We start from the raw sequence: 14,416 nt of genomic DNA, 5'->3' as shown, positions 1-14,416 counted from the left end.
CCAATTACTAGCATTCTCTCGTGCTTGTTTTTTGGTTTAGGGTCAAGAATCTGATAAGTCATCGGATGGCCTACCAGCAAATAGTACCGAGTATAATATGTATATAGCTACAGTTTCCGTCCTTCAGTATCTACAGTATGGTTAACCATTAGGGCTTCAGTGTGGTTTCAATATTCAAGTTTATATATTGAAATCACCAGCCAGCAAGCTTGTGTAGCAGCATAAAGCTGTTGGTGTACCTCTTGAAATGATCTCAGAATTTAGAAAGAGTTTATAAAGTGTACCTATTACATCTTCTAGTCTATAAATTTTTGCATAGCAACATCTGAATGCTACGTATGTCTTGTCTGAGATTCTTTTACTGGCTTAAAGTTTGTTCTCCAACCTTGTTGATTTGGGGGTGGGGAGTGCTTGAAGCTTACCACATATTGGTTTATAAAGTGTACCTATTACATCTTCTAGTCTATAAATTTTTGCATAGCAACATCTGAATGCTACGTATGTCTTGTCTGAGATTCTTTTACTGGCTTAAAGTTTGTTCTCCAACCTTGTTGATTTGGGGGTGGGGAGTGCTTGAAGCTTACCACATATTGGTTTAGTGGTTGTTTCAGAAGACTAGACTAATAACCATTTCGTGATCTCTGACCTAGTTAACAATGGACACACCTGGAGCCAAGAAAATAATGCAATTGCTCTCAACGTCGTTGATTTTTCGTGCATAATAGATCTATGTTATCATCTGCACGTTAGCCTCTTTGGTAGGACACCTGGTAAATCATGGCCCCTCACTACACGCTTGCGAATGTAAAATTCGTTCTTGCATTTTCAATATGTGTAGGTTTGGTCTGGTAGAAACCAAGAGAGTTCCCTAGGACAAATTTAAATCTAATTTATACTGATCTCCAAATATAGCGTGTTCGTTACATCTTTTCTGCGTGTAGACACGAAAACCACTGAACTATGTAAGATAAAGTCAAATCTTAACTTCTGATACGTTTACACGAGTGCAAATGAATCTTCTAACATTCTTTAGAGGGTGCAAATGGTTTTTGGTTTAATAGATTTTGGATTATAATGTAGGTGCTGTTTTTTCTTAAAAATGGTGTTGGGCATGTAGAGTTGTAAGCACTGTTATCTCTTATTTTTTGTTTGGAATCGGTGCTGGCACATAAATGTTTTTCTGAGAAAACAATATTGATTTTATTTGGTGCCAGTGCCGGCAGTAATATTTTCAACATTGATCTATATTATTCAATGTCTAAAATGATGTAACATCATTGCACTGCTGGTAGCAACGTGCTGTTTTCTCAAAAATATTGAATTTAGTGTTGCTCTAGACCATATTTTTTCAATTTCCAAGGCGTGGTTTGGAGCAGCGTTTTTTTAGAAAAACAGTACCAAACAAGAAGGCGGTGTTTCAAGCACTGATTTCTCTGATGTGGTGCTTATATAGTGCCGTTTTCTTAGAAAACAGCATCGATGACAAACATCACCAGTAAATGTAGCATCTTGGTATTATGTAAATGGTAAGGGATTCTTCTAGCCATTTAGCAAAGAGTGCTAAGCGACTAAAAAGTCTAAAATGTGCCAAATTCGTTTGGAGTTGGAGAACATATAGCACACGTTGCTCGTTATTAGTGTGTGTATATTTTTTGTTTGAAGGGCATGTATATTCAATATTTTTTGGAACAAAATGTCATTCAAATCAGTAGCCCATTTGATAATAATAGCTGAACTGAGTCACCTATTGTTTTGTATCTATATTTATAATAGAAAAGAGGCAAGAGGAGAGGTAAGGGGTACTCTCACTACAAGGCTCACGCTGACCCCTTTTCATTTATCACACATGTGGCTAGTTATTCGAATATAGTTTTTGAATCGTTGTTGACTCGGACAGTCAGATTTCGGTTTGGGAACCGTCTAAGCAATTGGTTTTGTTTTACCTTAAACCTAGTCCTTGGCAAAAATTCATTGAATCAGTCAACGACCTATTGATCTGTTTAACGATTTTTTGTCATTTTATTTTATTTTTGTTAGAATGGGCCGTCTGTTCGAATCGGATGGTCGAATCGTCGACCCGGAAATCAGTGGCCATAACAGTTCTATTTTTGGGTCATTTTTTAAAACCATGTTTTCGAATTATATATATATCTTAATTGTCTCTAATAAAAAGCCCCTTGCATCTTAATGGATTCTAATAAAACCCATTATTACTCTGACCAATAGGATCATCCTCTCTCTCCAATCTAACATCTTCCCTCATCCTATTAAGTCTCAAAATCTATCTATGGTCCACATCTGCATGTCTCTCCTTGCTTCATTACCCTCATCCCGCATTCTCCTTAACTATCTCTCCTCTCCTCTTTCCACCACTCCCATTAAACTATGTCACCATTCCCAACCCAACTAGCTAAAAATATTCCTAGACTCTCTCTCCTAATGTGTATCTCCTCTAAGTCATTAGGAATGTATCATGTTACCCCATTCCCCAATCAATTCCGAAAATCTCTCCCCCAATCTATATCCATTCTCTCTCATTTAAAATATCCATATTAATTAATAAATAGTTAAATACGGTTAATATTTAATCCAATTCATATTCAATGAATATTAAATAGTGTTATTACTAAAAGTTAATAAATACGGTTATTTAATTACAAAAAATTAAATATTCTTATTAGTACGGTTAGTAAATTACCAAAATTATTAAATATTGTAATTAATTAGCTCATCATGACTTTTTAAAGTATTTTGGGTAAATATTGCTATATTCATGTTAATTAACAACATTTTATAGAAATTGAAAACTCTAACTAATTTCCATAAAATTGAAAATTATATTCAACAATTATCAAAAAGTATAAAATTTTAGTTATTGCTATTATTATAGTTAATAACTAAATGCAGATGGGGGAATAAAATATTATAATGTTGGAAAATGAAATTATTAATTAATTTATATTGGAAAATAAAAGATAAATTAATGTAATTTTGTTAGTAATTACCTAATAAAAATAAATATTTGATAACAATTTAAAATAATTACTAATCAATCTCTATAATTAGACAAATGTAATAGATTTTTTTAAAATTTTCATAACACTACATTTTCGTAAAATAACATTTTGGAAATTAAAAGATTAAGAATTTTTGAAAGTTTATTTAAAATGTATTAAATAATTATTAAAAAATTATTGGAATATTTTGGAAATTTTAGGAAAATTTATTACATTTGATAGATTTTGGAAAAATATTGAAAAATGATATAATTTTCATTGTAAATTATTGAAAATTAATAAATATAAATGAGTATGGGAAAAGGAAAACTGTCGTTTGAACTAATAATTACACAAATTATTAAGATAAATTAAGATAAATGCAATAATTTTTCCAAAATTTTCATGAAAATACATTTTTGAAAATTGAAGACACTTTAGAAATTTACCATGTGACTGTTATTCAGTATATCATTTTGATCATTTTTGTAATCAAATTGAATATTGGGTTGACGAGGAGTGGATGCTTTGCTTTGAACCTACCCGATACTTGGGACAGGGTGGGGGAAATTCGAGTATTCCCATCTTGATGAGGAGTGGGTGCTTTGCCTTGAACTCGCCCGATATTGAGGTCGAGGCAAGGAAATTCAAGGATTCCCCGTCCCTAACGAAGAGCTGATGTCTTGCCTTGAACCCACCTAACACTAGGGACGAGGTAGGGATGGGGTAGAGTGTCTTGACTACTGGGCAAGGACAGGGATGGGGTGCTCCACACCAAAACCGCCCTGTTGCCATTCCTATATAATTGTTAATTATTAGTGAAATTAATAAAAATGTTAGCTTTTATAAATATTTTTATTTATTTAAATTCAATCAATTTTCATTTAAAAATAACAAAAATAATAACAGTTATTAAAATTACTACAAATGATTAATGAAATTAAATTTATTAAAAATATTTGTTTATGTTACATTAACAAGAATGGTTTTCTATAAATCAACATTAAATGAAAAATACAATTATTAAAATTTTAAATATTAAACAATAACTTTGAATAATTTTAATTAATTAACAACAAATTTTAATTATTAATTTATCAATTAATTAATAGAAATAAAATTATTCAATCCTTCAGATTTTCCTGTGCATCACATTGGTCCCCACTAGTATATATTAAAACAAGATTGTCTAAGCATTGTTCTTTATACTTTTTTTTTTGAAATTTTCTTTTTTTCTAAGTAAATTCAAACATAGCAAATGTTTCTTCCAAAGACTTTTCATATTCTAAATTAATTAGGAACATTTAGGCTATGGTTTGAAGGAAAAGGTATAAAGTTGTATAGGCTTCCGTACCTTTCCCTACTTTTTCCTTCAAACCAAATACAACTTCAATGTACCATTGATATGTGGCAACCTTAGGCCTCACAATAATCAAAGAGAAGCTTTATTAGCCTTTATGCTTTTTCTCACAAGCTTGTAACCTAAAAAGTTTTACCCAAATTATTATTTTATTAGCAATTGGCAATTTCTTCTCTCCTCCGTAAAAAGTATTATGGTAATAGTTCTAATAAATACGGATTAACTAATAAACTACGAGAGGCTGGTTGAAATTGAAATGACAAGCAGACATATGAGTTTTAATGTTGGTGCATAAAGCACAAACAATCTCCTAAGCAAATATTTACGGCCCTACTCCCCCTTTAATAAGCAGCTTCTCCACTTTTAAGAAATTAAGATCTGAAATCTAATTTCAGATATATAATAAGAGGTAATAACAAACAAAGCAAGGTATCTCAAAAGCAACTTTTAAGATTCAAGCATCTAAAAATTGCAATCAAACGACACCTTAACATAAATTCCATAAAATAAGCTTTTAATGTTTAATAAGGTAGACAGAATAGATGGTCCATCCTAAATTGATTTTAGGTATTGAAAGGTCAGCACTTTGAAGTTTGAATACTAAATTAAAATTATCCCAATATTGCAGGGTATTAATATAGAATTTTCCCCTTTCCACTCTGGAACTGTTTAAATCATTTGATTTCGTAAATATAATATATATTGTTCATCTAATACCTTATAATGCTTGTAAGTTTAACAGCATATTTAATATAAAGTTTTCTATCTTTGTGCCAAAACAAATGTCGAAGTAGACAATTTAGTAATTTTGCTTTCACTCTATTATCGTGTCAGGGGGCAAAAGTGTAGAAATCGAAAAATAAGAGGGTTTGGGGGTAAATTGTTACCATCTCTTGAATATAGCGTATCTATTTGTCATTTAAATAAATCCGATGAGTTACACTTCAATATTGCTATGTCTCGGGGACTGTTACCAATAACAATAACGCCCCACTGTCACGGTGGTGGTTCTACAAAACCCGTGCGGCGTTTAGGCCAAGACAGGTTAGGACAAGCTTTTATGTGATGCGAGGTTAGGAGTTGCCCGATGAAATGGCTCCACTAAGGTTAGTAGTACTGAATCATAACCTCAAGTCAGATGGTCAGGGCTCTCGGCTGGCTCTTACCGATCCATGGGAGGCGCCTCTTACGTGTTAAAGGGGGAAGGCCATGATGAGAGGCGACTTGGCGCCGATGTGAAGGGACTCCTGTATGCCGATGATAATGGCACCTGTGTGCCAATGATGATAGGCAACCGCTAGGCCGGAACACACCCGTGCGCTATGGGCAACGGGATAGCTCATTCAGCTTAGGCAAGGGGCTGACATGGTGAAGGGTCACACTTGAGTCAAGCCCGCATGCCAAGCCTCCCTTGAGTGTCAGCAGCGCAGTGCCGGTCCATGCACTGTTCCCATGAGCATGTGTGCGCCCATGAGGAACCCTGGTAGCCATGCTAGCCATTAACCAGGGCCGCCCCACAAGGGATGATGGTCTAGGAGTGCCAAGGTTAGGCACCTAAGGAGATCGACCCCTCCTCAAAGGGTACATTAAGCTTTTGGTGGTCTTCCTGAAGATAACATCAATTCTCCCAAAAATTTTACAGGCAAAAATGACGATGGTGTCCCTTAACGTAATCCTGCCAAGCGTAGGCAAGGCTAAGCCTGTGTCAGACCGTGACAGGCTCCCCCACCCGATCCATTATCATCCTCGACAATGGTCCTTCTGTGAATGGGCGTCTGTGTCCCACGCCATCCACTTCTACACCAGTTCCTGGGCTCGCCTGGCCAACCCGGGTCTTGCCTATATTGGTGTCCATTTATGGGGACTTAACCATTTCACCATGCCGGCCTGTCTGGACTTCACCCCCTATGTTGAGGTTATTCAAACCGCGCAATGGCTATGCCATTGAAAGTGTGAAAGAAGGGCCCTCGAAGAAATTGGATGTGTATGCTTCGCGGAGGTTTGCCCCATGTATCATCTTTACCTCAAGGCTCGACTGTCTTCTTGGTAGCTTTTCAGTGGTGCTATCGAACACGATGTGGTAGGTCTACTCCTGCTGTTGGCGTGTGTCCTGGGTGTACCCTTTCACCATGCTGGCCTGCGGACTTCACCTCACCATGTGCGGGTTACTCAAACCTAATCATGGCTTATGCTCTGTTGGCCCTCAAAACTATACTTCACCTCGCCGGTTCGAGCTACATCTTCGCTCTGAGGGGGCCCCAATGTGTTGCTGCCTCAAGGAGATCTGACCGCAATGTGCGCGAGTGTGGCAACTTTTACCCATGATGTTGTCGAACATGCATTCGCCTTGTGATGTGTGTTGTCTGCTGCGAATGTTCCACCTTGTTGTTGAGCTGAGCATGTCCTCCGATGCATTACCGGTGTAGGGCTGCCATGCTCCAACGGCCAGTGTACCCACACTCCTATCATTCCAATATTGTGGCTTCAACTAATGACCCATTTGATGCAAAACTGCCACTTCAGTGATATTCCTTGACCAACCATCGATACCAACCAATTTCAGACTGTTGTCCCCGCCGTAGTAGTGCCTCAGACAAAGCTACGGAACAATGGCTCATCCGTCATGAAACCAAGATGTAGGTGCACCGCCCAACACCTCACCAAAATGAACAGGAACTGATGTCCGTGAGGAAGCATGACACTCCCCCACTCAAACCACCACAATATGCCTTCCATGAAAAGGCTCATGCGTCTGCCCCCGCATGAGTACAACAACCAACGCGTCTGCCCCCGCAAGGGCACTATTTTGGGGTCATTGGAATGGGGACATGATGAATGGCCTCCTGCCAGACCTGATATGAAGATGCTTGCTTGTGCCCGAGTGGAAGTGCCTAGGGACTGCACCCCACAATGTGTTGCTTGTCGAGATGACCACTACAACTGGCTCTGTGCTAATCTGCTTTGATACCAACTGCGGCAGCAGTTAGCTAGCTCGCTCTGATACCAACTATCACGGGGGTAGTTCTATAGCGGAAGAAACTCGTGCGGCGTCCAGGCGAAGACAGGCCAGGACAAGCCTTTTTGTGATGCGAGGTTAGGAGTTTCCCAATGAGATGGCTCCACCAAGGTTAGTAGCACTAGATCATGACCTCAAGTCATATGACCGGGGCTCTTGGCTGGCTCTTGTCGGTCCTGGGAGGCGCCTTTTACGTGCTAAAAGGGGAAGGCCATGATGAGAGGCAACTTGGTGCCAATGTGAAGGGACTCCTGTATATCGATGATGATGGCACCTGTATGCCAATGATGATAGGCAACCGTTGAGCCGGAACACACCCGTGTGCTATTGGCAACGGGATAGCTCATTCAGCTTAGGCAAGGGACTGGCGTGGTGAAGGGTCATACTTGAGCCAGGCCTGCATGCCAAGCCTCCTTTGAGTGTTGGTAGTGCAATGCCGATCCATGCACTGTCCCCATGAGCATGTGTGCACCCATGAGGAACCTTGGTAGCCATGTTAGCCATTAACCAAGACCGCCCCGCAAGGGATGATGGTTTAGGAGTGCCAAGGTTAGGCACGCAAAGAGGTCGACCACCCCTCCTCAAAGAGTATCTTAAGCTTCTGACATCAATTCTCCAAAAAATCTTAATGAGAAAAATGAAAATAAACTATGCACCAAATGTCGTGATTTCACGGTTTTAACCCAGCGCTGCTCGCCTACTCCGCTCCAAGATGGAGTAGCTGATTTCTCCACGTGCCGAGTCTTTTTCTTTACGTCAGGAGTATTGAACTCTAGAGTAGTCGGTCGTCGCCTTCTTCGGTTCTTCCTTCTCCCTTCCGCAGATTTTCTCTCTCCAAACAACCGTCAATGGCGAAGCTCGTCTCTGCAACCATTCTGTGTTTTTTCTCTCTCCTGTGTTCCACAGCAACCCGTCTTACAATCGCCACTCCAGACGATGATGTAGTGGAAGTTCAGGAAATTTACACGGTGGAGCCGCCCGTCACCGGCGTTCACGACCTCCTCCCTGCGTTCGGCCTCCCAAAGGGTCTTCTCCCCAACGCCGTCAAGTCATACTTGCTATCTGAAAACGGGGACTTCCATGTTGAGCTTCAACACCCGTGTTACGTTCACTTCGACGAGCTCGTCTGGTACGATAAGAAGATCACCGGAAAACTTAGCTACGGAAAAGTTCGGGACGTGTCGGGGATTCAAGCAAAGAAGCTCTTCTTGTGGGTGTCTGTCACCGGAATTCAAGCTGATGAAGCCTCGGATATGATTACATTTTATGTTGGGGCTCTCTCGGAAAAGTTGCCGGCTAAGCAGTTTGAGACCATTCCAGAATGTAAGAGCAAAGCGTGTCAAGGGAGAAAATATCTGTCTTCTTTGATTTCAGAGGTAACATATAATCTACCGTTCTATTATTTACGATCTCAGCATTTACATCTGCTTGCTTTTCTCTGTTTGCTGTGTACGTTCTTGATTCTCAGTTATTGCCTTTAAATGCTTACGGTAAAAAATAAAGACCATTTTTGCTAGAAATTGGGAATTCAAGTTTAAAAAGTACTGATTTTACATTCTGGGTTTGATTTCGGGAACTGTTCTGAGATTCTGTGAGGAATGGCAGGTGATGTGGTGGACATTTGCCGGAATTTAAAGGTTTCGGGTGTCTGGGTAACATAAATTTGATCTGAAGGTTATTTCTCTCTTCTCCAATGAGAGAATGCCTTAGACTTGAAGGTGAAAATCCCAGTGATGAAGTCTAAAATAGATGCACCTCTTGTTGTATGTGTTGGATGAAAGCAGAGTTAGCTCAAAATTAGATGCATTTACTCTTCAATAGTGAAACTAAGAAATCACAGGGATTCCTATTACTTTCATTTATTCCATCCTATTAGAAACATGAAACCTGAATCACCATGGTTCTCTTCACCAGTGTGATCAGTGATTTATCCTTTGCCTTCATTGCCATTTTGATGCTTTTTAATCTGCATCTCCTGGATTTCCCAAATTAATAATTCAAACCCTATTTGACTTAAACCATAATGCAAAATGTTCTGGGTGTTGAGAATCTTGATCATAATTCTTGGGAAAATCTATAGGAAATCAGCATGGTGACTTACTTTGCTAGCATGGAAACGTTGAACAAGTGAAGACATCTGCTCCCTGAAAAAATGTTTTATTTTTATTTTTTGCTTTTTTTTTTCTTAAAATATTCAAGTACATGTTATAAAAAAGTTTCTAACTTTCATCAGCTGAGAAACGGCCTCTTGGTTGATGTAAGAGGCCAACTAACTCACACTGTTTTTGTAAATTATTAAGAAAAACTATTCTTTTTAAGTCAACTAAGCACCTATATATACTTCATGCTTCCCTCTAGTGGACAAATGAGTTGGTGCAGCTACCCACCTTAACCACCCTGCATAGAAGAGCTGTCAAGTGCCAAGCTGTTGTATACTAAAAGATAGGAGATTGAGGTCTCTACAGGTTATAATGACAAGGCAACAAGACCAAAATTCTCTCTAGTTCCTTTTTGGTGAATATTCCAATTGGGATCTGATGTCAATAACCTAGGTTTTCGGCTTGTTGCCTAGGCAATTAGAATTTTGAAGCTCTGTGTGTCCCGACATACTGAAGAACTACGGATGCTGTTCTGTTATTTTTATAACGTGTTATCATTCAATACGTGCAAGAACTTTTTCTTTTATATCATCTGCATGTATGCATCGACATATATTACTGGGTGGTGATTATATTATGCTAAGAAATCTATGCTATCATGGTCCTTCTCTGTGATGATAAAATGTGAACACCATTATTCGTGCTAAAACAGAGAGTTGCATGGTTTGACAATATATCTCCTTTTGTGATTCAAGGGCATTGTGACAGCCAAACCCTTGACATTAGAATTAGCTTTATGCTAATTATGTATTTGTAATTGGATTTAATCATTTAAGGAATGAATTAGAAACTATAGGACCTGCTTATTAGTATCATTAGTTGCAAGATTATTATCATTGTCACAACATGGGAAAATTGAATTTTGGATAGAAGTCTCTGGTAACAACCACTAACTTTACCAACATAATAAGTTCTCAGAGAACATGAAAATGATGAAAGGGGGTTGCTTGACATAAGATTGTATACTGTCCATTTGGATTTCCATTAAGAATTTTTACAAATTTTCTATAAAAGTAGCAAAGCTGTTGTAGTTGGAGTGTATATACTTCATCAGAAGGTTTTACAGCAGCATGATGTCAGATAAAAAATCGTGAATGAGAAGCCAAAGTGGCAGAATGTTTTGTATGGAAATATTATGAAAAGATATATTATGCTGGAGCAGTTTCTGTCAGTTTTTTTAGTTTCATAGTTCCTCTACTAGTTGTGATGTTCTATTATCATATTGTTATAACAGATTTTAATTATTTCATTGATAAGGATGGTATTTTGGTGTTCTGCCTCACGATTCAGTGATACTGAATCTGCAAATGTAACTTCTTTTGGATTTTCTAGTTGTAATTAATACTGAAACCTTGATGCAGGTTGAATCCTGCTAATCCACCAAAAAGAAAATATTCATCATTGTTCAAACTCACTAATTGGCTCAAATGTTTTTAAGTATGCCAACTTGGTGTAGTGGTAAAATCTCGGGCTGGCAAGCATGAGAACGTGGGTTCAAGTCCGAGAGTGGCCACTTTGTATAAAAAATGCCAAAGGTTGGGACTGTATCCAATATACCCCTCCAAAGATCCCAGATAGCTGGGACCAACATTGGGTAATGGCCTTTATTTTAAGTATGCCAACTCTTCTTGGTTCAGGAGGGAATTTAAACTGTGCCACAGTTGACATCATTGATTTATTCTCTTAGTAAGATTGGTTTTTTTATTATTTTGTCCAAGTTGAACCATGCCTATATTTTCGGAACTATGAACGAATAGGTTAAGAGTTTTCTGGAGGAATGCAGAGAAAGGTGATCGTTATTTATATCTTCCTTCTTATCTATCTCAAAATTTCTGAGGTATGTAAAGGAAAACCAGTCTGTATATATAATTCAATTTATGGAATGAAAATTCTGTTATCATCACTTTCTATACTCGCTATATCTCTCTATAGCTGACAGTGGTTTGCCATAACTATAAGTCTATAACTATAAACTTGGTTTACTTAGCTTTTTGTGAATCCTTCATCTCTGAGTTTGAACTTTGAAGCATAGTCAGGCCTGTTCAGAACTCAGAAGATTGACACTTATTTTCATCCATAGGATTAGTAATGATTGATAGCAGTTTTTCCTTTTCTGTTTCACTGTAGGTTTCACTGTCATTGCATCATACTCTGTAATAACTTGTTTTTATCCGGAGGTCTAATGACCATAGCAAATTTTCCTTTCTGTTTCACTTTAGGTGTCAGTACTCAGTACATCATGGTTCATACTGTGTAATGTATTTTTGAGTAAACTCATTCATCAATATCATTGTTTGGTTTTCTGTCTTTTCAACCTTTTCAGCCCATTACAATGTTTAAACTTAAACACTTTTTAAGAGGGTATTTAACCGTCTAAGTTTGAATTAAGAATTGTAATTTCTGTTGCAGGTGTAACCGTCAGCATATAGCTCTTCTGGTTAGGTTGTGCCACCATCTAAGCTTGAATCTGTTGAAATGGGTGAGAATTTCAATGCATTCGTGTTAAGAAATTATGAGAATATGAATTCCATATGTAAAATACTACGTGTTTCCAAGAAGAAACTATGAATATTAACAGCACAAATAAATTTTTCTTTTTTTTTTGCAAGCAACCATCATGTTTGTGTATGCAGCTGATAAGCTGAGACTGGGCCCATTTGGCTTATGGGAATAGGTGTTTGGAATCCACCCATTTCAATTCCAACTGTTTGATTCGGCAGAATTGGAATTTTATTCCCATTCCTGGTGGAATGGCATTCCTCCATTTAAGGGAATGGTCATTCCCTCCCCTCCCTTGGAATGAGATTCCATTCCATCTGATTTCAATTCCGACTCCCATTTGAACCAAATAGGGTATGAGAATATACCATTCTGATTTTGATTCCAAGGGATTCTAATTCTGATTTCGGTTTAGATTGTGACTGCAAAGCAAACGGACCCTAAGTGTTAGAATGACCTTGTGATGTTGTTCCTACACAAAAGCTGGGTTGTTCTCAATTTATGGGCAGAAGGGAACACACTGTTCACAAAGTTTGGAAGCATAAGCCATGTCTGCCCCACCTAAGATATCCGGTATTCTGAATTCAACCCAGAATATTGATGCTTGCCATCAAACTATCAAAGTTGTTTTTATTTTTTTCTGTTATTTCTCAGAATCAATCTAGAAAAAATCCTTCCGTCGAATTGTCAGAACCAAGAAATCAGGTTAGGGTTTGGACTTTGGGCAATATCAAGGATAGTCTGAGCTCCATATCCATTATACTCAGAAACATCTGCAACTGTCATTACATGTACTTGTAATGGACATATTGGGTCCTTGAGCCAGCCGGCGGCAGTCCTAGGCCTACCTGTGACATTACTTGCACCGAAAATCAACATGAACTGATAAAACATTTGGATTTTATCCTTCATTTTGACAATGAACAAATTGAATACAAGTATACAACAATTTTGGCATATGCAAGTGATTGATTGACAGTATTGAACTGCTGATACAAGTATGAACTTCTAACGCAGACGTAAGAGATCCCTAAACTGGTTTGAGCCCCTATAATTTATTACCTGTTCAACGCCAATTGAGTGGTGGTTCGGTTAGCACATAGACTGGATAGTCTCAGGCGAGATGCGTTTTGGAGCCCCACGATTGGTTCTCATCACCTTTGAAAAGAGTTATTAATGTTGTTAGAAAAAGTATTGTACTATGTAAAGAAAATTGAAATATTGTCCCTATACGGTAAAGGCGAGTGATTCAATACAAAAAATATATATTACATATTTAACGTTCGTAAGATCAGAACTGCCAATTTTATGGGTTTGGGCCAGTAATCAGGGCACTTGTGGTCAATGTTTTGATCTTTATGGTTCGAGGGTTGGGCCTTTCAATCAATCACAGAGGCAGCAGAACGATTTAACGAAAGAAGAACTTAACCACTAAGGAATTAGGCTTCTTGACGTACAGAAGAAAGATGACAAAGTTGAAATTCTTTGATAAAGCTATGGACACTAAGAAGGCAAACACTTTTTAAGCCCCAAAGCACAAAGCCTAAATTTGGCTTTTGTGCATTTTAAGTCTTTAAAAACACAAAACTTGAAAATTTGAAATTGATCAAAATACAACCTAAGTTTCATTCTCAATATAAATTAGTGTAAGAGCAAATGCTTTGATTTAGTTTGCACAAAAATATAATTGTTGTTTTTATTATTGTTTATAGGGTTAACAAAATCAATTTCATTCAATAAGAGTACTCAATACAAGATTAAGGGGTGCTCACGGTCCAGTTAATTGAACCATGGGGTATTTAATATTTTGAACTGAATCAGTACTATTGGTTTTTTAAAATCTCCAAATCAAAATCCAATTGAATCAACTGGTTAGTGTGAGAACCTCTGACACATCAGTATATATATATATATATATGGGAAATTGTATAAAACTCATCATCACCTTTCAGCATTTCATTCAAATTCACCATAACTTTTCAAAATGTCAAGGGAACCTCAAGTCAGTAAGTTGATGTTAAATAGACCAATGGATGTTGGTAGATAAAACAAAACTTTGATAAAAAATAACAAAAGTATATCTTCAATATTTCAGTCTAAAAATAACTTCTGCCCTTTTTACATATTTAAGTAAAAAAGGGAGTTTTAATTACCAAAAAAAAAAAAGTAAAAAGGGAGCTAAAATAAAAAAAGAATGCTTTTGATTTAAATCAAACTCATCATATGCTTCATATCTACTTGCACAACACAACTATCACTTTATCTCTTTTAATTTCAAATGCAACAAGAACCAAGATCAAGAAAAGATCTATGATCAAGAAGATGACACATGGCTTTATAGGACCCAACATCCACTTCTATCATATGTCAATTAGAACAAAGATGT

The 14,416-nt window shown here is 37.4% G+C and overlaps 1 protein-coding gene across 1 annotated transcript; it reads left to right on the top strand.

Annotated features, from left to right (window-relative positions):
* Positions 1-8,098: 8,098 nt before the first annotated feature.
* LOC104597623 (DUF538 family protein, putative (Protein of unknown function, DUF538)) lies at positions 8,099-12,131 on the top strand. The gene is made up of 2 exons (XM_010259271.3): positions 8,099-8,748; positions 11,941-12,131. Exons 1-2 carry the CDS (start codon positions 8,221-8,223, stop codon positions 11,944-11,946), a joined length of 534 nt encoding a protein of 177 aa, XP_010257573.1. The 5' UTR covers positions 8,099-8,220; the 3' UTR covers positions 11,947-12,131.
* The last annotated feature ends 2,285 nt before the right edge of the window (positions 12,132-14,416 follow it).

The sequence above is a fragment of the Nelumbo nucifera genome, chromosome 7, assembly GCF_055504915.1.
Source record: "Nelumbo nucifera cultivar China Antique chromosome 7, China Antique-T2T, whole genome shotgun sequence".
Lineage (NCBI taxonomy): Eukaryota > Viridiplantae > Streptophyta > Magnoliopsida > Proteales > Nelumbonaceae > Nelumbo > Nelumbo nucifera.
Note: the sequence above shows the minus strand (reverse complement) of the source record. Positions and strands in the feature narration are given on the sequence as shown.

Excerpts from the sequence above, each read along its gene's own strand:
- LOC104597623 (XM_010259271.3), top strand. The coding sequence starts at position 8,221 with ATGGCGAAGCTCGTCTCTGCAACCATTCTGTGTTTTTTCTCTCTCCTG.